At 37.1% G+C, this 24,859-nt stretch overlaps 1 protein-coding gene across 1 annotated transcript in view; it reads left to right on the forward strand.

Annotated features, from left to right (window-relative positions):
• Positions 1-1,390: 1,390 nt before the first annotated feature.
• erbb4a (erb-b2 receptor tyrosine kinase 4a) overlaps positions 1,391-24,859 on the forward strand; it is a gene marked incomplete at both ends in the record, with an annotated part of 98,800 nt that continues 75,331 nt past the window's right edge. Inside the window, 8 exons of the mRNA XM_079811970.1 lie at positions 1,391-1,532; positions 6,261-6,286; positions 6,368-6,443; positions 17,167-17,305; positions 17,961-18,022; positions 23,663-23,781; positions 23,964-24,105; positions 24,295-24,408. Coding sequence (XP_079668096.1) covers positions 1,391-1,532; positions 6,261-6,286; positions 6,368-6,443; positions 17,167-17,305; positions 17,961-18,022; positions 23,663-23,781; positions 23,964-24,105; positions 24,295-24,408 — 820 coding nt within the window. The remainder of the gene's footprint in view (positions 1,533-6,260; positions 6,287-6,367; positions 6,444-17,166; positions 17,306-17,960; positions 18,023-23,662; positions 23,782-23,963; positions 24,106-24,294; positions 24,409-24,859) is intronic.

Here is a 24,859-nt window from a genome sequence, read left to right on the forward strand (position 1 = left end):
TTAAAATATAGAACAGTGCTTTTAATATGAAAACTATATATTACATACTTACTGTAAATAGACACCACAGAAAATCACAGTCACAATTCCAACTTACCAACTCTGGTTAAACGCCTCAACTCTGGTTAGAGTCTTTTGCCTAAACCTTGTTTTAACAAAATATTTGGATTTAAATAAACTTTCTTCTTTATTTATTTATCAGCAGAATATTTTTCAGTGGTCTTTAATTGTCACGGATATGTTCTGTTTTGTCTTAGTTTTCTTTGTGTTCAGTTTATTGTTTGCCTGTGTAAACGTTCAGTTGACCCAGTTTCCCAGTGTGTCTGATTGTTGTATTCACCCACATTGTTCAATTAGTTACCTTGTTAATTATCTCATTAGCTCCCTTGTTTACCCGGTGTATTTAAGCCCCGTGTTTGGTGCCGTTCAGTTGTTCTGTTTAATGTCAAGAGGTTGTTTCCTGAGTGTTCTACGATGACACAAGCCTGTGTGTGTGTTTTTCCCAATGGATCTCGAGGGACATTTAGGGAGTACATGGACTGAGTACTCCTTTGCAATGGTTCCTCCTTTACCATTGGCGAGAGTGAGGAGAAAACCAGTGTGTAAAATTCCAGAGTCTGTTCCAGTGAGATAAATTCCAGAGTCCGCTCCAGTGAGAGAAATTCCTGAGTCCATTCAAGTGAGGGAAATTCCAGAGTCTGTTCCAGTGAGAGAAATTCCTGAGTCCATTCTGGTAAGAGAAATTCCAGAGTCCGTTCTAGTGAGAGAAATTCCTGAGTCTGTTCCAGTCAGAGAAATTCCCAAGTCCGCTCCAGTGAGAGAAATTCCTGAGTCCATTCCAGTGAGGGAAATTCCAGAGTCTTTTCCAGTGAGAGAAATTCCTGAGTCCATTCCGGTAAGAGAAATTCCAGAGTCCATTCCAGTGAGAGAAATTCCCAAGTCCGTTCCAGTGAGAGAAATTCCAGAGTCCGCTCCAGTGAGAGAAATTCCAGAGTCCGCTCCAGTGAGAGAAATTTCAGAGTCCGTTCCAGTGAGAGAAATGCCAGAGTCTGTTCCATTGAGAGAAATTCCTGAGTCCATTCCAGTAGGAGAAATACCCAAGTCCGCTCCAGTGAGAGAAATTCCAGAGTCCATTCCAGTGAGAGAAATTCCAGAGTCCATTCCGGTGAGAGAAGTTCCAGAGTCTGTTCCAGTGAGTGAAGTCCTTGAGTCTGTTCCAGAGGAAGCAGTTCCAGAGCTGCCTCTTCCAATCTGTTCTGGGATGATTGAAGAGTGGATTCAGCCTTAGAGCTCTGTCACAACCCCGCTGATCCAGCCTCGGAGCTCTGTCACAAGCCCGCTGCAGCCCCTGAATCTGCGCTGGAGCCCGCTCCTGCCCCAGAGCTCAACCATGATTTCGCTCCAGCCCCAGAGCTCGGCCAAGAGGCCACTCAAGCTCCTCCCAAGAAAATTTTCCCTGAACTGCCTGTACTGCCCTGGCTCCCTGAGCTACTGGTGCCTCCTTGGCTCCTGTGTGCCCAGTGTGCCTACTGGTGTGATTACTTGCCACGACTCCAGGATGCCAATCGTTATATGCTTGTTTTTGTTTTTTAATGTCAAGTGGTTGTTTCGTTTAATGTCACTTGGTTGTTTCCTGAGTGTTGTTTCTTTTAAGTTCTTGAAAATTGCAGACGAATTTCAAATTTCTTGGAAAATAAAGTGAAGCTGCTGCGATTAGATCCTCTTTCTTATTGTCTCTGCAACCCAGCTGTGACAAAACATATATGTACTGTATGTATTGTTAAATTGAAATCTTTACAAAATGTTGTTTTCTGAAGGTTTGGTAGTTAATTTTAATTGGATTTAACAGCAAACAACTATTATTTCTACCTACTCTGAAATGTGATTCTGGTTAAGTATATATATATGTAAAGCGATCTGAAATCTAGACATTGTAAATGCAAATGTTGCAGCTTATAGTATATATACAGAACAATTTAGATAAGAAGTCACAGCTATGTTTTTATTTGTTCGTTTTACAGTATGTTGAATCCTGTTGAGCTATTCACTAAAGCTCAGCCATTGAGTCTAAGCCATATCTGCTGACTCCACAATTCTACCTTGTCTAATTTATTCATTATGTTACACAAATCTCCATGCAACCTATCACTTTGTGCCCTCATATGTATGCCTGTGCACATCCCCGACGGTGTATTAATGCAATAGCCTTGATGTGAAGCATGCTCATCGCCCACCCCCACAGAGCCTCTCGGGCTAGTATGTTCAGTCCTCTGCTCCCCTCCACACATCCTTGGCTGCTCAGTTAGCGAACACTTTCTTGCTTCTGAGCTTCTGTCCATGAACCCAAGGCTGGGCCTCATTCTGTGGACGTTTTTGATCCAGCTGGGCCCATGTATTGTTCAGCTTCTTTGCGGACAAATTTCAGCGCTTTTGTGAACATGTTTTGCACTCAAGAGCAGCTGCTCAGATTTGTTCTTTTGTTTTCAAGGTCATTTATGCAGTTTCGTTGACTGCAACTTGTGCTGTGTAAAGTGGATTGTGAGCGCCATTTCAACACATTCATTCAATAGCTCAGTTGAAGTTGCGACGAAACTGAAGTAGCAAAAAAAAATTTTTTCTCCATATTTGTATGTACATCCTAGTGTAATATAGTGTAAATATAGAATGAGGATTTGGTTCTGCATCGGTTATGGATTGGATTGAGATGTGAGTTTAAGTGCACTAAATGTGAAGTTAATTTTGTGTTTTTTTTCTTTCTTTTCACAATCGTTCACAATAAGATAAATAAATGCATTTGGAAAATAAATAGGGTAAATTTTCATTACATCTAATTCACGTTTAATGAAAATTACAATTTTGAAATAATTATATAATTAGCAAACATTGTTTCAAAGTAATTCCTACACCAAATTGTTTTCTTTTTAAACAGAAAATCCAAAACAAACTGCCTTTATTTTGCTCTTCAGCTGCTGTCTTACCGTAGCTATACTGTGCCTATCCGAAATAAGGTGCAAATGTAGATTAGTTTTCTAAAGCTGTCACCTCTTACCCTTAAGAATGATAGTTATAAGAACTTTGATTTTATTTCCAAAGCTTTTGTAATAGCATTACTTCTTGAATATGAAATTATGTCTGCAAATTCTGTTTTTCCAACCATCAGTCAAGAACAAAGTGGGGACAGGAAGAGCTCTTTGTGGGTAATAATTGGTTTGCCTCTGAATCTCCCAAAAAACAAAGCCCGTTCATTGCTGCTGAATGTGATTAAAACAGCTCTCTGAGGACTTCCTGCAGTGGGGATATAAAGAGATCTCCTGACTCAATTCTGGTGGCAAATTGCATTGTGGGTGTTCCATCTCTCAGCGACCTTCCTTGTTCCTGTTATACCAAACGCAAAGTTCCACCATTTAACTCGTTGTCCCTGAGGGGTGCAGTCAAAGCATTTAATGTCAAACATAATTGCTGAAAAGTTTATGAAAAAGTCTTAGGTCTGTTATTATTAAGCATTTTTGTTCTCAGCAGTTGAGTGTGTTTGTCAACGGAAGATGCAATGTGATAAATTTACATTTTTTGGGGGGGGGTTGTTTGGATATTTGTAACTGAGGAAGCCTAAGGGTATGTTTACATGACAATGATGCACTAAAAACTGAAAAGTTTTTCCTTCGCATTTTTCGTGTTCAGACAACAACATTGTCAAAACAATCCCCATTAAAGGCCATAACCATGTCTTGAACATGCTTTTTAGTTTTTAGGAAATTCTGGGTCTAATAGTTGGGGAAATAATCATGAACTATTTGCATTAAATTGCATTAAAATATGCACACATACAGTATAGGCCTACTTTTATTTTTATGCCTAATATGTCGGAAACGTAAAATGTTTCTCGTCCGTCACACTCAGTTAGGAATTACATGAATGCAACCCGATCTCATGGTAATTCGTACATATTTTACGAGGTGGCGATTTTTGTTAAATCTTACGTAGTTGCCAAATTCGGATGAATTTGTACAAATGACCAACCTCAAACCCCGACCCTAAGCCTACTCGTCACTGGGGTTTAGACAAAACTTACAAATTCATATGAGTGTGATCGTACAAATTCGTACGAATAAGCCACCTCGTAAAATATGTATGAATTGGTCATGAGATAGCGTTGCATGAATAACGTAAAATGCATATTTTCCATTCAAAATGGCAATTTTTGAGAAAATAGTTGAGTTGTTTACATCACTCGATGTTACTGTTGGTCGTTTAACATTTCTATCAAAAAACTCTTGACGTATTAAATGTAACCTCACTCTTTTTCAATGTTAAACTGATGCTTCGCGCTGGAATTCATGAGGGACACATTTTAAAGAAAATGTAACTTTTAAACCTTTTCTTCATCCCAATAACATACAGAGTGCTGCGTAATGGAGTGCAGCATTGCAGAAAATATTAAGTGGGACAATTTGGTCATGTCTCTTTTTTGAGGGGGAGGGGGACTTGTATGGATCAGCAAAAACGTTTATGGCGTGTTTCAGACTGCGCTCGAACACCGAATTGATTTCTCTTTCACATCTCCTTGTGCTTCAATGGACACATACACACAAAATTATGTCAAAATACCCGTCTCGGCAAGTATTCTCTCGGTTACGTCATAAGTGAACAGTTGAGAAAGAAACAGCGTGTGTCAGTATATTCGATCCTTGCATTCGGTCTTAAAGTGACAGAAGCCTAATATTCCTGCTGTCTGTGTCATTAATTTTAAAATAAACAACAAAATACTGCTTTAAAAAGATTAATCTATATTTAAGTTCGACAGTGAACATAATAGTGTTCGACTTTGTAACTTTGTTATATAATATATATATGCTTGCAATTTGTGTATGTGTTCTTAATTTATTACTGACTGCTCAATTGTCTTTAATAATATTTGTTATAATATTAGTAGTAGTTTTTGCTGTGGTATTGAAGTATTTAAAGTGAGCTAAATAATAAGCAATAAAGTAATAGATACTAAGCAATGTTACATTTGCAACCCCCACCCCCTTCCACCACCTCCACCATTTTTAAACTTCTTTTTTAGATCCGAAAAATAATCAGATCCGTGCCTCAAAAATCATAAATGATCCAAACCGTGAGATTTCTGATCTGATGCACCACTACTTAAAGTGATTGTTCACCCAAAAAATTGTATTCATCTGTCATCATTCACTGTCATAATTTACTCACCCTCAAGTTATTCCAAACCTGTATGAATTTCTTTGTTCCACTGAACTCAAAGGAAGATATTTGGAAGATTGTTTGTAACCAAGCAGATCTCGACAGGCATTGACGACCATAGTATTGTTTTTTTATTTGGTAGTCAATGGCTGCTGAGATCTGCTTGGTTACAAACATTCTTCCAAATATATTCCTTTGTGTTCAGCAGAACAAAGAAATGTATACAGGTTTGGAACAAATTGAACGTGACTAAATGAGGACAGAATTTTCAGTTTTGGGTGAACTATCCCTTTAAGAAATAAAATAAAAAGCCACAAGCAGAATGTGTATAATCTGTATTTCGGTTTCAGTTTGCTGTGCAAGTAACATTTCTTATTATTATCAATGTTTGTGTGGAAACCATGATCCATTTTTCCCCCAGGATTATTTGTTGAATAGAAACAGAGATAAAAGAATAGAAAGCACAGCATATATTTGAAACATAAATATTTTGTGACATTATAAATGTCTTTACTGTCAATATTAATCACCTTAATGTGTCCTTGCTGAATAAAAGTATTCATTTCTTTCAGAAAAAAAGGAATTACGTTGTAGTGAGAAGAACTGTGACTGGTCTTAAAAATTTTTTTTTTGTGGCCTAAGATTATATGTAATAATGCCGCAACCTAGTGCAGTTGTGTATTAATTCACAGAGGAAAATATTTGCATACTGCAGTGCTTCCTAATGTACTGTAATCTACTGTGACAAGAGCTAATTGCATATTCCAAGAGGTTGCCAGTTTGTTTTACCAAAGGGGTTTGTGTGTTAGGGGTTTGACATTGAGAAATGACTTATTGGATACTGTGAGACTAAATGCCTGCATTGTAAGTGTAAGTCAGTTTACTTTGAACTCTTCAGGGTCTCCGTAATCGAGATGGCATTCATTGTCTCAAACTGTATGTAGTGTAATGGATAAAGCAAGTCGCCTCATGTCCCGCATTCATTATCAGCACAATACAGTTTGCTGGAGAGCTGCAATGTCAATATTTCAGTTGATCTTTGTCTTCTCTTTGTGAAGGGACCCGCTTTCAAAGGTACCTGCTGGTGAGATCAAATCCACCTTTCACCAAACATGAAAAGAATAGGTGAAAAATGTAAGGTGCACCTGCGAGCTTGGTCTTGCAGAATGGTCTGCGAGATGGCAGCCGTATCATCGCCCCACCAACCCTCCCAGCCTGCCCTCCCGAGACCCTGCTGCTGGGTGTGATTTCTGGGATGCTCTGCTATCTCCACAAGCCAAACTCCCCTCCCTGTGTGGCTGAATAATGAGACGCATCGTGGATGTGGACGGGCGGAGGGCGGGGGTGTGGGGGGTGCGATGGAGGGCCGTGGATCATAATGCTAGTCTGAAGAGGATATTAGTGGAAGTGGCACTAAGCGACAGCAAGATGGAACTGGAAATTTCATTAGCATTTATTTTATATAAATAGTGTGACTCCGCACATCTCTCATTTTAATAGGGCCGTGTTTTCTTCAGCAACCATTTCAGGCTCTGTGGATGTTAGGGAAATGCAATAAGGAGTTGCAAAGTGACTTGATGATATTGGCAAGTCACTCAAGCCCTCTAAAGCAACGACTCTCAATAGCAGCTTTTCCACCACCAGGCCGAATGGTTCTAAGGACGGTAAGGAAGAGATCCGGATATTTCCATTTGAGTTTGGTTCGGCACAGCTTGATTACAAACCATTCTTGGTTTGCTCTCGGTTGCTCTGAACCTGAATTCTGGTAGAATATGTGTATACAGTTCCTTAGAACCATTCAGTAAAATCCTGTAGTTTAATCCAACAGTTGTTCTTACTAAGACTTTTTTAGTAAACTTTACTTAACGTCCAATAATTTGTTGAACTTACTTAAAACAATTAAGTAATCTGAACTATTTGCATGCTATGCCTTCGTTACTTAGAAAACTCAAGTAAACATTACTTGACTGGTTTGAGTACCATTTTGCCAAAGCAAAAAAAAAACAAGCAGGTGGACGGGCGGGCGGGCAAAGTGTTTTTGAGGTGGGGCTATTTTTTATAGACTTTTCACTCATTTCCTCCACTTCTTCTCACCATAATTGTGATTAGTGTTCCCTTTGGTTGGACACTTGGCACTTCATTCATATTATAGTAATTAACTTCCTATTAATGCAGCAATGCAACAAGAAATCATAATTGTATGATTTCATAAGAAGGGAAGTAATATTTATATATATATATATATAACATAACTATATTTAATGTCAAATAATGATCTTTTAACATTATTTTTGCTAATATTTATGGCATAACCTTTTAATTGAGTTGATATAATCCCTCTATATTTGCCACACTATCATTTGACCATGCGTGAGTGTGTCACACACAGATTTCAACATTCAGCATGCAAAACACAACAATGGTAACTAGGACTTTTTTTTATTTATTTTTTTATTATTAATACGACCTTTACTATTTTACTTGCTGTCATTTTTGGGGTTATACTGACAAAAGACAAATAGTAAAATAAAGCCAAAAATAGTAAAACGAAGCAATTAATTTATTCATGCCACAATGCACTCTGGGAGTACACTTCCTCAGATCCCAGATATAATTAAGTTGACAAAACTTAAACGGTTTAAGTAAGAACAACTTAATGCAATTAAGTAATGCTTACTTAATTGAATTAAGGCAACACGTTTGCACAATTCAATTAAGTAAACTTAACTAATTCGTTTTTACAGTGCGTCGCCACTCAGTATTGGTCACTTGTCTGTTGCCTGGCTACCAGTTTTTCTGTATAGCTGGCCAAGCGTGCTATTTGAGGGAAGTAAACAAAGAAATATCTGATTATCCTCCACAACGCGGTTGCCGTTTACATCTCATATGTCTGTAAACTCTTGCATAACCGAGACAATGATTGACACATTTGTATTACTTTCTTAAGAGTTCTTTCATCAGCCACACAGTGGAAAATTAAACCGGATCTATACCGGCTGGGCCAATTGGCACAGAATGGAAGGGTTAAGGAACGAGAACGGTTTGGCCAGACTGTGGAAAATCAGTTGTCCAAGACAATATTCAAAGGCTTGCCGAGACTATTTCCAGTATTTCTGCTGTAATTATGCAAATCAGCATATTGGAATGATTTCTGATGGATAAAAGGGTTTGTTCACCCAAAAATGAAAATAATGTAATTTATTACTCACCCTCATGCCATTCCACACCCGTCAGACCTCTGTTCATCTTCTGAACACAAATTAAGATATTTGTGTGGAAATCCGATGGCTCAGTGAGGCCTGCATAGCCAGCAATGAAATTTCCTCTCTCAAGATCAATTAATGTACTAAAAACATATTTAAATCAGTTCATGTGAGTACAGTGGTTCAATATTAATATTATAAAGCGACGAGAATATTTTTGGTGCGCCAAAAAAAAACAAAAAACGACTTATATAGTGATGACCGATTTCAAAACACTGCTTCATGAAGCTTCGAATTGTTATGAATCAGCGTATTGAATCAGCGGCTCGGAGCGCCAAAGTCACGTGATTTCAGCAGTTTGGTGGTTTGACACACGATCTGAATCAACACGCTGATTCATAATGCTCCGAAGCTTCATGAAGCAGTGTTTTGAAATCAGCCATCACTATATAAGTCGTTTTTTTTGGCGCACCAAAAATATTCTTGTCGCTTTATAATATTAAAGGGGTCATGAACTGGCTTTTTTTTTTTTTTAATACTGTTGTCTGAGGTCAACTTATGACGTTTGCGTGGTTTTTACATTCAAAAACATCATAATGAATAAGTAATAGGCATTTTTAAGCAGGTTATCTGACATACCCATGACATGGTATGTTTAAGAGTAAGTAAGTGGATAACCTCAACTTTTGGTAAATTTCAGGATATGTAAGTAGCCATTGCAACTCACTCTCTGAACTGAACCTGCTCCGGCGCAGCTCATGTTCCAGGGTTAGTCTGCTTAAGAGGTATTCAGATGCATGTTATATAATTAATATTATAGAATATATATATATTCTCAGTGAAAAAAAAAAAAAAAAAGTAAAAAAAAATATTGCACAACTACCAAATAGGTATATATATATAATATATATACTGTATATAGGATATAGGATATATGTTTGTCTGTTGGTTTGTTAAAACTTTTAATGTGTACATGCAATCCTAATATGCTGCTCATCTTGCATAAATACATTTTCCACAATGAACATGTTGTCGCATCTTTTGATTTATGGCCTATCATTTATTTGACCATTTGCAGTTTTTAACTCTGGGAGATACTGAGCTGCCAGTTGAAAAAAGACAGCAAAAACAAAGTGAAGCAATCTTTTAGAAAGTTTTAACAGTTGTTATTTATTTATTGTATTTTCCCTTGCATATTATTTCAGTTATCGGGACAATGCATCACATTTGTCACACTGATTCACTGTGAAGCAATAACATTTAAGATGGCTGAAATTTAATCAGAAGGCTTCAACACAATTACGGATATCCATGAGGATGCCCTCCTCCACACAGTCTGCGCTCTCAGATACGCTCACATTTGTCATGCAAAACAATCTCTCCACTGCTGTCAAAGAAACAAATGGAAAACACTGTGATTTCTTTTAGAGTTTTATGTAGTGACAAATTTTAGATCTTTTAGGCTAAGAATTGTTATCTGTTACATTAATTGGAAAGGGGGTGGGTTTGGGAGGGGGGCTCGATTTCTTATTCATATTCCTATGCAATGTGCAAAAAAGGCTCAGGTTACACTATAAATTATACACTGCACACTGCATAAATTATGAATAAACACTGGGGTCATTACATACAGTAAAAGAAAAGTGAGTAAAGTTATCCATTTTAATTCTACAGATTTTTTGGGGGAAAATATAAAGAAAATGTAAGTTGTGCATTTGCAAAACTCCACCAAAGGCGTGTTCACGCCATGTTGGAATAATAGAAAAGCAATAGCAGACATCTTTCTGATCGGATGTATAATTTATATTTGTAGCAGCATAGATGAAAAATCCCTAGCACTAAAACAAGAGTAAAAGCAAGCTCAAGCTTGTAATCTCAGTCCATTTGAAGGTTTGAACCTGTTTATTCCTCAGTGTTTTCATGCAGGTTTTATATATATTTTAAGATCTTTCCTTCTACACTCCACTAGAGACATAAGTGATGTAATTTTAATCTAGTTATCGTTGTGAAACCTACCTCTGTACTTTTATCAAGATCTTTATAAGTTGAGCTTTTGTTAGGGATTTCTCATTTAGCTATTTTAAAGTCTATTAACTCTTTCTGTGTCCAGTGTTTTTTTTCCTCCCAGTTGCCTAGAATATATATATATATATATATATATATACATACATACAACCCCAAATCAGAAAAAGTTGGGACAGTATGGAAAACGCAAAAAAAAAAGAAGAAGTGATTTCTAAATTTACTTTGACTTGTATTTCATTTGCAGACAATATGAACAAAAAATATTTCATCTTTTGTCTGGTCAACTTCATGTCATTTGTAAATATGCATCCTTTCCTGTCATTCAGACCTGCAACACATTTCAAAAAAAGTTGGGACAGTAAAGCATTTACCACTTTGTAATGTTGCCATTCCTTTTCACAAAACTTAAAAGACGTTTAGGGACTGAAGACACCTAGTGATGAAGTGTTTCAGGTGTAATTTTGTCCCATTCTTAAGTCTTAAGGTGGGCAACAGTACGGGGTCTTCGTTGTCGCATTTTGCGCTTCAAAATGCGCCACACATTCTCTATTGGAGACAGGTCGGGACTGCAGGCAGGCCAGTCAAGTACCCGTACCCTCTTCCTCCGCAGCAGGACTTTATAATGTGTGCAGAATGTGGTTTTGCATTGTCTTGTTGAAATATGCATGGACGTCCCTGGAAAAGATGTCTTCTTGAAGGCAGCATATTATGCTCCAAAATCTCTATGTACTTTTCAGCATTAATGGAATGAGAACAGAAGTGCAAGTTACAGCAAGTTCCATGACAGACCCTGGCTTTTGGACTTGTTGCTGGTAACAGTCTAGATGATCCTTTCTTCTTTGGTCCGGAGCACATGGCGTCCATTCCTCCCAAAAAATACCTCAAATACTGATTCATCTGACCACAGTACACGTTTCCACTGTGTGATGGTCCATCCCAGATGCCTCCGAGCCCAGAGAAGTCGACGGCGCTTCTGGACACTGTTAACATAGGGCTTCCTTTTGGCACAGTACAGTTTTAACTGGCATTTGTGGATGTAACTACGTATTGTGGTACTTGACAAAGGTTTGCCAAAGTAGTCCTGAGCCCATGTGGTGGTATCGCTTCTAGATGAATGACGATTCTTGATGCAGTGCCGCCTGAGGGATCGGAGATCACGGTTGTTCAGCTTAGGCTTGCGCCCTTGTCCTTTACGCACTGAAATTCCTCCAGATTCCTTGAATCTTTTAATTATGTTATGCACTGTTGAATGTAAAATATCCAAATCTCTTCCTATTTTTCTTTGAGGAACATTGTTTTTAAACATTTCAATAATTTTCTCACGTATTTGTTGGCAAACTGGCGATCCTCGGCCCATCTTTGCTCCTAAAGGATTAGACCTTTCTTGGATGCTGCTTTTGTACCAAATCATAATTTCAATCACCTGTTGACATCACCGGTTTCAAATCACATCATTATTTAACCATTTTACCTCATTACTAGCCCTAAATTGCTCATGTCCCAACTTTTTTTGAAATGTGTTGCAGGTCTGAATGACAGGAAAGGATGCATATTTACAAATGACATGAAGTTGACCAGACAAAACATGAAATATTTTGTGTTCATATTGTCTGCAATGAAATACAAGTCAAAGTAAATTTAGAAATCACTTCCTTTTTGTTTTTACTTGCGTTTTCCATACTGTCCCAACCATTTCTGATTTGGGGTTGTATATATATATATAATGTATATATGTATATAGTTGTACTCAGTTACTGACACCCCTGGTCAACACGTTTTCACTCCCAACTCGGTCAGGACCCCTCTGCGTCATTCGGGGTGCTCCATTGATTTCAGTTGTTTGCCCAATGCGTCAGATTAAGACGCATTTAATTCTTTGCATTTGTAAAAGTAGACATGATTTCATGAATATTTATAGGCTACTTTTATATTTTGGAGCAACTAACCCCACTCCTACCCTAAATCTACCCACTTCTCAACAAAATAAAACACGAAACAGGCAAATACAAGTACAGTCACAGGTATGTATTGCACAAACTGACCAAAAACAGTATAAAAATATTAACTCATGTTACATTCTAAGTCTTCTGAAGTCATACGATATCTTCATGTAAAGAACAGAGTTGATCTTAATGTTTTAATCGCTGAAATGATGACCCCGCCGCTCCGTGAACGCACACACTCAGTCATATCTTATTCAAAAGATACATGACTCTTTAGCATGACACAATCAGTCACGAGACACACAAGAGCCAATGCCATTTTGCAAATAAAGCTGACATAACGACGCAATTGGTCACGAGACATACAATAGCCAATGCAATTTCACAATGAATTCGGTGGACGGAGACGCTGATCGCTTCTGGGGATTTTCTTCACACAAATCAATCGTTTGGCCTCGGAACACTTGGAATATTTGTACTTTTTGAATAAATTGTGCATGCAGTCGTATCTGACTGTTATATCCTGTGTTTTGTATCATATAATACACAAATGGGTAGGTTTAGGGATGGGATGGGGTTGGGTTACATGTTCAAACGTGTCTAAATAAAAAAAAAAAAGTTGTAAATAAAATTATGCTGGCTGATTAAATTGAGAATCACACTCCAACATGTCATAATGACAAAACCATAACCCAATATATAATTTCATCATGACGATAACATCCCCATGCCTAACACGTGTGTGTATGACACCAAAGGTTTCACATTGAAATCAATGGAGTATCCTGCGTGTCGAAAAATGGCAACTAAAGGGGTACCCTGTGCATTAAAAAGTGACGCTGAAGGGTCCTGACCAAGCGTCAATATGTGACGAGTTAGGAGTGAGAACGTGTTGCCCTGGTAAATATGATCAAAGATGGCTGTAAAAATAAATCTGCATTGTTTATCCTTTTGACCTATCATTCAAAAAAATTTGCAAAAGCAAATTTAGCAAATTTATGGGTACTGAATCCTTCATTGAAGTAAAAGAATGGAATTTCAGGGGGAAATCACATTATGATAATAAATGTTTTTCTCCAAAACACGTTGGCCACAATTATTGGCACCCCTAGATTTTTTATAAGTAAAATATCTCTTAAGTATATTCCCATTAATATTTACATTTTATATGACTTCTTGTTTCACAGGACATATGAGGAAAGACAAAGGCCACATTTTCTTAATCATTCATCACAATGAGTGAAACAGAAATGTATGATTTATATGCTGTTTAAAGGTGGGGTAAGCAATATTTGCTGAACATTGTTGATATTTGAAATCAACCCTAGCAAACACACCCCTCTCTTCATTGCTCCGCCTCCAAAGCTTACCCTCCAATCCTAACCGCCCTGATCCAAGTCGGTCTCGAAACCTGATCGTGACATGCGAGGCGAGTGCATTAACAAGGACGCTAAACAGTAAACACTGCATTCTCTAGCAGTCATCATCCTGAACAACTCTCACTAGCCGGCCTTCGTTACAGACGCAATGCAAGAGTGGATATTATCGTAGCAAAAGTAATGTACTTTTGTTAAGTCTCTCAGGCATCTCTCTTTCAACAGTCTTTCTTCAAATCACCCTCTTGCTCGTTCTCTCTCCTCCACTGTCATATGCCACCTAATGCTGATTGGCAGGCCCGCGAGGAATCTGCACGCGCAGACTTCCGCAGAAAACTTCTCAGATTTCCGCAGATTGTAGTGCCCGTCATTTGAGAAGCATGCACATTGTGAGGGGTAGTAGGCTGCGCTTATAGACTCTTTTCACATTTCCGGGTTTCTCAGAGCGGAAGACTCCACAATAGTGATTTCACAACTTTCAAAAAGAGGGAAAAGATTGACAACGGCAGTGAAAAGAGAGAAATATGTTAATTTTTACCATCACTCCCCTAGATGCTGTAGGGGAGAGCGGGCCACAACCTAACGCTTTTTGACTTTCTCAGTTTGTGTAAATCCACTTGGGGTTCAGAGTATTTATTGTTTCCCACATTAATTGCACACATGTCCAGTACAATTATGTGGTTTTGTTTCATTAATACGGTGTATACTTTTTTCTTGATTTACCCCGAAAGAATGGAAGTGAAATGTGACAACATGCCCCATATGTGGGGTACATTGTAACATGTGGTGGGGCACAATGTAACATGACCAAATAACAGCTTAAAATGTTACCTGATATAAATAGGTTAAATAAATATTCAGTAATATCTTCCAGAGATTTTTTAATTTTGGCGCAATTTTTTCTCTAAAAAATGGTGATATGGCGAACAAAGTTTCGTCATTCTGGCATGTGTGGAAAGGGTTAAAACATGCGCGTTACAACTAACCCCGCGTTAGGTTGTGCCCCGCGCTCCCCTATTAGAAACACCCTCACAGCAGTGGTAACTTGTTTTTTGTTTTTTTTTGATGCAAAAGTAATAAAATACAAAGTATCAGTGTAATAAATGTACATATATTTAAAATACAAAAAACTTTGCAGGATTTACGATATTGATGACCATTAAAACGCGGCATCGCAGTCTGTGAAAAGGCACTATTAATGTGAAAGATTAATGTTAATTTTTTCGTGAAAGAGTGATATTTGAAAATGTCTAAAATAGAATTAACCGCGGAAGAGTTAAGGAAATGGCAACGTCTGCAAAAATAACTTATTTACAGCTATTAAAAATAGTTTATTTATTTAAAATCCCACTGAAGTGCCTTAAACGTGCAGCATTATTTAATGTGTTGACGTAATTTCCACTGAAACAGGAAAATGGGGCGGGGCATATCAAACAGCTCCTCCCCTTTTTAAAAATAGCCAATAATGTTAAGTTTATATCACAGCTTGGCCAGAGCCACTGAGCTCGGTAAAGCCGCAGTTTCCTCCTAATCTCTAACCGTTTCTCCTCCTGACGTCCTCCATATCGCTTTAAAATACAGCATTTTACACAACTTTCAAATTTTCCCACCTTTAATGTTGGGAATTCACATAAACAATACTTTTACCGTCTGCTTCTTCGCCTGTTTAGATCCGGATATTCTGTACTCTTTCAGAAGATGCGTTATAATGCCCCCTACCGTATAACACGCTGCATCCGAAATCGTGTTCAGAGTATGAATTTACTTCTCAACCGTTAAAAAAGTGTGGGAATATGGGTAGTATGAATGAAATTTGGACGTCCTACATCTGCCATGTTGTTACTGTCACATGACCTACCATTGTCAGTTCCGTTGCTTCACTGCCATTCATAAATCCTCTCCTGTGGCCTAATGGAATAGTAAAGTGTCCATCGTATGTAAACTTCAGCATCTCAGTGGAAGTAGTAGGTCACCCGGGGACTTTTTGCCTTCTGTTTTTCAAATACTATGTATTCAGGCATACTACTCTTTTAGCGTACTGTTTTTCACATACTATATATAGTAGGGAAGTATATGATTTTGGACGCAGTGACAGTGAAAACATGGACTGCTGGAAAATTCTGTAAATGTTGGGGAAAGTGTTTATACACATGACACTGCTTCAGATTGTATGGAGTTGTTTGTCTGGTTGCAAGGAAGCCAGTATGAATGCTAATGGTGTTTGTCTAGACGTTTAACACAGACAAGGTCTCTGTGCAGAATTTGAAGGTAACTGAACCTAAAATATTAATAATAAATATATTTCAGCCTTGTGTTTTTTTTATTCACCTGGCAGACCATAAAATGAGCAAAAATACCCATTCACTTAGACTGAAAAAAGAGCCCAAGCCAAACAATGACTAGAATATCTTAGAAAACCACTAGTATGTGTGTTTGTGTTTGGAAAGAAATCAGACCTGGTACTCATCCAGACTTATTCATTGTGTTTGGAAAGCACAGCACAATACAATCAGCCAACCATGCAAGGTGTCTGATACACCTTTTCACACTCTCAGAAGGGAGCCTGGAACCAGAGATACAGACATGGGCCACAGGCTGATCTTGATAAAGACTGAAGGCGTTTATGGTAGAGGACGTCAACATATGAGATGCCAAAAAAAGATTTTCGTTCTTAATCATTGTAATTGCCCACTGAGAATGAGATGGATAAATTGAACTGTCTGGCCACTTATCTCTGCTCGTCAAACTCGCATCCTCATCACAACCAGCGTGACACTTTCCAACCAGCTAAATGGTGCAGGGAACCCTGAGAGATACTTTCCAGGATAACAGAAACTTCTGCGATTATGAGTGTATGCTGCTTGTAAAAGCTGAAATCAATGAATAACACACACACATACAGTAGCAATATGAATGCCTTTCATTGTAATAGCTTAGGAACGGGGTGGAGTATGATGGAAATATGGTTGTTTGTATCAGTGTTATTTTATAAACTAGTTTAGTATGTAGGCTATACTAGCTTTTTTATCCTTTACATTTTTAGTTTAAGTAATTTTGTTTTGTGCTTTTCAATATTCCAATAGTTCAATATTTCAAGTAATTTTAGTACTTAACAGTATTTTATTCAGTTAGCATCTTTATTTCAGTCAAGTCTAATATTAATATTTTATTTTATTTATATTAAAGAAAATTATGACACTTAAAAACATATACATGTCTTTGCTTAGATCATAACCAAGTGCCATTTATTTTGAAGAAAAATAATACAAGCACACTTTTCAACTATAATATTTCACAAAAAGAAATCAAATAATAATATAATAGTCCAAGTAATTTTTGTGGCCACTGTATTTGAATATTGATCCTTTAGCTAATATTCTTGTTATAATAAGCTTATATTCTAATGTTTTGTACCAGAAATCTTAAATGGAGGCGTGTATGTGGATCAGAACAAGTTCTTGTGCCATGCTGACACCATCCACTGGAATGACATCATCAAGAACCCGCGTTCTGAACTTCTGGTGGTTCCTTCCAACAACAGTGGCAGCACATGTGAGTACCGCATTGAGCATATTTTAATAGCCGTACTGTTTTTAATACAATAATGTTCATGAAATCAGAACAGACCTTCATTAACTTCATGACTTCATTTTGCCTTCCTTAAAATTATTATTATTAAAATAAAATAAATAAAATAAATAAAATAAATAAAATAAATAAAATAAAATAAAATAAAATAAAATAAAATAAAATAAAATAAAATAAAATAAAATAAAATAAAATAAAATAAAATAAAATAAAATAAAATAAAATAAAATAAAATAAAATGTTATTAGAATGAACACCCTGAAGAACGCCCTCTCTGTTTTCCCTCTCTTTTACATATTATAACTGTAACAGTTAATGTTCCATTCATTTATTCCATGAATGTTAACCCAGGTCAACTCATTTAGAAAACTATTACAACTACAAGTTGTGCAGAAAAGAGAAATCGTCTGTCAGTAGTACAATTGTAAGGATGTTTTAATAGCAGTGAAATGTGGAATGTGGTATAAATTCAGATTCAGACAAATATAATTCAAATTCAAATGTTATGTCTGAACTATTTTTAAATGATCTTTGTTGATACATCATATCCTTTTAGATTGTGTTGGTTTTATATGGTGCACAAAAGGTCATGGGTGATTATTTTGGGTTATTTCCACAGGCAGACGGTGTCACAGAACTTGTAATGGACGTTGCTGGGGTCACCAGGAAGACCAGTGCCAAAGCTGTGAGTTTTTGTTCGTTTTTTTCAATCCCATCTACGTCTACAATGGTAACATTTTATTTTAATGGTCCCCTTTGAACATTCTGTTCACTATAAGTTACTTTGCAACTACATGTCAATAACTCTCATTAGAGTATTAGTAGACTGTCTGCTTAATATTTGCTAATTCTTTATTGTGGTGGCCCTCCTACAGATATTCTTCTGACTACAAGTACATTTCCAACTACATGTCATCTTATTTTAACCCTTACCCTACCAGTCTACTAATACTCTACTAACACTCTAATGAGATGTAGGTGCAATGTTATTTATAGTCAACAGAATGTGTTAAAGGGACCATCAAAATAAAGTGAAACCTCTACAATATACCACAGCCTTATTGTCTCTTCCACACTTTAATGACAATGTAGCACTTTTAAGAATTAAAATGGCTCTTTAACCCTCTGGGGTCTTGAGAAATTTTGACATTTGAGCTTTGTTCAGTTAGCCTAGAAATCTAGAAGCACCCTAGTGTCACCAAATATAATTTGCAGCCAGGGCGTAGCAACTATCCGTTGGCTTGCGAGCTGGAAAAACCAAACTCTAGTCAGGCCAATCACAATGTGTATAGAGTCGGTGGGCGGGCTTAACATAATGGCGGCAGAATTGCGGCGGTTCCGCGTGCTACTTGTAAACAAAGAAGCTGGCGAATAACGGTCTTTCGAATTGACGAAGCTTTTCTTTGAGAAAAGAACAAAGAACAGCATTGAAGTCATTCTTAAAAAAGGAAGATGTGTTGTGATTTTTGCCGACCGGATACAACAAAAGTTTAATCTATCAACTAGCTCCGCTTCACCTTCTTCGTTGCTCTGGTTGGTTGTAGCGCTATCCTATTGCGTGCAGAAGGAATTTGAAAGACAAACGTTTATCCCGCCCCTCGGATTGAGCCCTGCCAACGGTGTGTGCCCAGACCCAACATCTTAATGTGGGTCTGGCTTGTCAGGCTATTGTTCAGTTGCTTATAAATATAATAATGGCTAACGTCTGATTACAATGTATTCAGCACAAAGTGGACTACAATAAAATGTCAGCAACATGTATGTACATGTATTCAATTTTGAAGCAGAAAAAGACCCCAGTTTTGAATAAAGTATTGCTATTATCTTTATGCCCATAAATGACGGAGTATTTTAAGTTGATTTTGCTGCTATGTGGGGGAAAAAATCTACTAGAACATGCCAGGGGATTCATTTTTTTAACTTCATCTCTTATTGTTCCTTGCGGACAAACAAATTAGACAATTGGTAAGTAAGCACACAGAGCTGTACAAATATCATAAAATTACCATAAGTCTATATGACTGCATTATAAATATTTTTTTTTCTGAGGCTTTTTGTGACACATAGAGTGAAATTGAAGTTGATTTAGAGATGAACTGTCTAGAACAAACAAGTGAGATCCAACACATTCCTCTGGGGTTAGATCAAAGTATCATTCTTAATATTTTGAACATTAAGAAGCACTTTTGAATGCAAATTATATGCTTATTTGACTGTTGTGTCAAGACATTTTTAAATTTGATTGTTTGAGGCTACAGTATGTGCTTTTTTCGTATATGAAATCAAGTTTCATCAGAAGTAAACAATAAATTGTTTTCTTTGTTTCTCAACGTGGTTCCTGAAGTTATGAATTTTCATTTCTGGCACCATTTCTAATAAAAGGCAAAAGTCTGCTGTCTGGTATTGTCAGTTTGAGCCTCTGGGCCGGTAGCTGTGGTAATTAACTGGTTGGAGGGTTATCAGGGTATCTCTAATGTCTGGAACCTGCTGGTGATACAGCTCATAGTGTGGGTGGTAATTAGAGCTTAATAAAAGAGCGACAAAAAGAAGGGCAGAGAGAGACAGTGAGCATATTCTCTTCTGGATGTCAGAGTGATGCACTTTAACTGCAAGAGACATTTCAGACTGCTGCAGACTCCGTGAAGTATTTCAAGTCATGGAGTTTGATGTCTATTAAGATAGAGTGACAAACTTGTTATTTGACAATGTCTGTTTTGGTTTTGCACACTACCTCACTGTCAGGAAGAGTGCAGTTCTATACAAACGGAATATAAATATTAACCAAGCATCTAAAGGCTGACCCACACTAAAATATTTTTAAAATCATATCAGATTTTCGACATGTGAGAGACCACATACATGACGATAAAAAAAAAAAAAAGATTTAACAATGGAATGCGACCAAGACAGCACAGCACACATTAACAGATTCCATTCATAAACAACCAGAGTCCCTGTGAGTGTGAACATGGGAAATCTCGCAAAATCTCTCATGGCCAAAAGTGATTTTAGAGTAAACAAACATGGCGGACGACGGCCAAGAAGAAATGGCGATAGTAGTGCCTGGACTGCTCTTTACAGAAAATTTGCAGGGAAAAAATAAAAAGGTTTGAATGAAGTCGTGTTATGCTTCTGTCAGCTTGCTTTCTGATTTAGAATCAAATACTTTATATACAGAAAGGCGTGCACTCACTATGGATTGCAGTGTGCAATATGGTGGAATAAGTTCCTCTTTCTCAATGAAAGAGCCAATCGCTGATTGGTAAAGTCATGGCATCACTGCAGCTGCTGTTAGAAGCTCCGGTTCCTATAGAGCTCCTATAGGGATAGTTCACACTCTGTCTTCCGGTTTGTATTTCCACAGCATGTTAAGATCTTACAGATTTATGAATGACCCGCTCATTTTAAAATCTTCCCGGTCTACTGACATTTCAATGTTTATGATACATTTCGTTAACTGTACAATAAGTAAATCCACTTCATCACAAGCTAATTATTCTTCAACAGCGATGCCATGCAAATATACAGAGCTACCGCAAAAATGGAAGTTCAAACACAAAATTCTAAAGACGGTTGCTTGCTTGTTTCTCTAGAGCATAAGGTCTATTGAAAAGGGCAGTGTTCTGAGACATGCGCTTAGGACTGTGCATGCGCATTAGCTTGGTCCAGCCCGAAAAATTCATTTCTGTGGTCATGGCTCCTAAACGGAGGTCCTTCGTTGTACAGTGAAAGAGTTTCAAGACGGCTGTTGTCACGGACTTTCAGCCAAAGATAGCCTTCGATAATTGTCTGACAATGTATGAAATTTAGAATGATCATCTCACAGTGTGTTTGCTGCTACGTACAACCTAAGTCTATTGACTTGCGAAATACAAATGCAACATGAAATGGCGTATTGATCAACGCGATATGGCGCTAAAACGTAAAACTACTTAACTTAAGCTCCATTTACAAAATTGGCATGCCAAGTTGACCTCGTTTCCCTAGCCATATTCTCCTCTTTCGCCACCTCCTCTTTTTCTCAACGCGCAATAAAATCACAATTGCAAAAGCGTGATTCATCTTGTCTATTTGTTTATCATTAGTGCATGCTGATGTTTTATTCTTCTATACTAACTTGTGTCGTAGCCTATGATTCAATAGGTGTCATCATTGTACAGTCTACGCACATGTCGTACCCAACTTTATTAGATCCATGTCGTAGAGTGTGATTTGTAATGATCTTATAGGATTGCCGAAATCACACACTCTGTAGAAGGCATAACACACATCACACCACAGGAAAATCTGATAAAATAATCTGTAGAACCACCACAATAATCGAGACTTAACCTAGGATTGTCAGAAGGGGAGAACTGTGCCCAAAACCACGCCGATTATTTTGTGTGTGTGTGCCTTGACTCAAGTATGACACTTTTCTACTAGATTTATGCTAAGGATATGATTTGAATGGCCAGTATATCAGCAAGGCGAATTGCAGATATTTTACTAGTTTGAGATTTAAAATGTATTAATATATATTTTTTGTGAATTATGAGTAAATATTGTTCAAATTATTTGTTAATTCTTATTCAAAGCATTAGGTATTCATGTTTATTTATATATTATAATTTTTCATTCTAAGTTACAGCTGGACAAAATCATTGATATATATAATCTAACAGTTGTACTAAGTTGTACTTTTTTTACTTAAAGGGTTAGTTCACCCAAAAATGAAAATTATGTCATTAATGACTCACCCTCGTGTCGTTCCACACCCGTAAGATCTCCGTTCATCTTCGGAACACAGTTTAAGATATTTTAGATTTAGTCTGAGAGCTTTCTGTCCCTCCATTGAAAATGTATGTACGGTATACTGTCCATGTCCAGAAAGGTAATAAAAACATCATCAAAGTAGTCCATGTGACATCAGTGGGTTAGTTAGAATTTTCTGAAGCATCGAAAATACATTTTGGTCCAAAAATAACAAAAACTACAACTTTATTCAGCATTGTCTTCTCTTCCGGTCTGTTGTCAATCTGCATTCATGACTCAGTGATGCTGCTGACGTGTTCTCTGGTGCACCCGAGTTCTAACTAACTAACTAAAATTCTAACTAACCCACTGATGTCACATGGACTACTTTGATGATGTTTTTATTACCTTTCTGGACATGGACAGTATACTGTACATACATTTTCAATGGAGGGACAGAAAGCTCTCAGACTTAATCTAAAATATCTTAAACTGTGTTCCGAAGATGAACAGAGATCTTACGGGTGTGGAACGACATGAGGGTGAGTCATTAATGACATGATTTTCATTTTTGGGTGAACTAACCCTTTAAGACCATTACACATTTATTTGCTGTCGTTATTGGGATTATACTGACAAAAGACAGCAAATAAAATGGCAAAATAAAGCCAAAAAGAGTAAAACGAAGCAATTAATTTATTTGTGCCGCAAAGCATTCTGGGAGTACACTTCCTCAGATCACAGATAGATTTAAGTTGACACAACTTAAATGGTTTAAGTAAGAACAACTTGATGCAATTAAGCTTACTTAATTGAGTGTTAAGTGCATTCAATGCTAGTTGAACTACTAAAAATACGTTCACTTTACTTGAAGAAAATGTGGAAACCAAGTGCACATCGTTTTTTTAAGTCGCCACAGCTGAAAATGACAGATTAAAACTATGTTGAGAATATATGTTTGCAGAACATAATATAACACTGTTAGTTAAACGGAACTACTCAAGTAATCTTACTATTAAATCTCAAATAAGATTAGTAAATATTCTAGAGCATGTTAACTAGAATTGGCATTAAACTAACTTGATATGTATTACTTCATTCACTTGGAAGATGTTAGCCTTCTTTACTTTTAGCTGATTATTAAATTAACTTCAGTTTTCTCTTTAAGTTTTCTTTGCTAAAATAAGGCAATCGGTTTCCAAACTTTTTTTTAAGTAAACTGAACTTTACAGTTAGAATTTACAGTGTATAATCTATACCAGAGGCCAATACATTTAGCAATATAGCATATAGCCTATTTATTGGCCTTTACACATTATTTTAGGTGTTATTGTTACAGTGTAATTACATATTTAAGTACTGAGTAATATTAATATTAACTACATGTATTTGTTGGGTTAAGGTAGGATTAGGGTTTGGTTGAGGGTTATTTGCATGCAATTACGCATAATTTAATTAAAGTTTGTTACTATGGTAATGCAACATATGTAACAAGGACACTAAAATAAAGTGCTACCAGATTTTGATTTTTTTATTTATTGGTAGAAAATGTTGTCTCATTCTCTCTCTTTCTATATTCATAATCATACAGTGACAAAGACGGTGTGTGCAGAGCAGTGTGATGGACGCTGTTTTGGTCCGTACGTCAGTAACTGCTGCCACCGTGAATGTGCAGGAGGCTGTTTCGGACCCAAAGACACGGACTGCTTTGTATGTCAACTCTTTATTTTCTGCATGATTTAAAAGGGTAATAGGGCAATGACAAGTGCTTGCTCACTTTGTTTTAAAAATAATTTGAAAATGTTTGTTACACAGAGGTGTCTCTTCATTATAGTCATGTTTTATTGATCTAACACATACATGGATGACTGTGCATGTTTTTTTGTTCTCAGGCTTGTACCAACTTTAATGACAGCGGGGCCTGTGTGACACAATGTCCTCAGCCATTTGTCTACAATCCAACAACCTTCCAGCTTGAACACAATCCCAACGCCAAATACACATTTGGAGCTTTCTGTGTCAAGAAATGCCCACGTAAGTTAGCTTTCTTGGATGACGGGATTACTAATTTAACCAACAAACACTTTCCATGGTAACTACTCATGTGTAAAAAAGTATGGGTGATTTGGCCTGATCCCATTTCCATTTTGAGATATTATCTTTTTCACCTCAGTCTCATAGCAGTCTCATTTATACTGTAATATTCTGTTGTCTGGAACTCAGATAACTTTGTGGTGGATCACAGCTCTTGTGTCAGAGCCTGTCCGAGCAACAAGATGGAAGTGGAGGAAAATCACGTCAAGATGTGCATCCCGTGCACTGACATCTGTCCGAAAGGTCAGTGCTATTCATAAAGGTTGTTCAGGTTTGCTCAAATAATACTACAAAAAAGTACACTTAACTACTCACAACTTTGGGTCAGTGAGATATTTAAGAGACTTTACCAAGGCCGCATTTATTTGCTCAAAAACATGGCAAAAAATTGGTTTTGCTGACCTTTAAAGTTAGTGGAAAGCAAAACATTGAATACTTGTCTGCATCTATTGCGTCCATTGCACGTGCCATTTTACTTCCTTTTTCGGGTCAGAATATCTTGGGCTGTTTCGCCAGTGTATAGTGTAAATGCAATTATCAGATACGGGTCGCTTTTGAAAGATGATGTAAGCGGATCGTAGAAAAAAAAAAATGGATATAGTCACCAAATTGGCATTGTGCATCAAGACCTGCACTGTAAATGCGGCCTTACTGTAACTTTGACAAGTTTAAGTACAAAGCAGGAATTGCCATA

The sequence above is a fragment of the Gobio gobio genome (genome assembly GCF_949357685.1).
Source record: "Gobio gobio genome assembly, chromosome: 3".
In the NCBI taxonomy this organism is placed as follows: Eukaryota; Metazoa; Chordata; class Actinopteri; order Cypriniformes; family Gobionidae; genus Gobio; species Gobio gobio.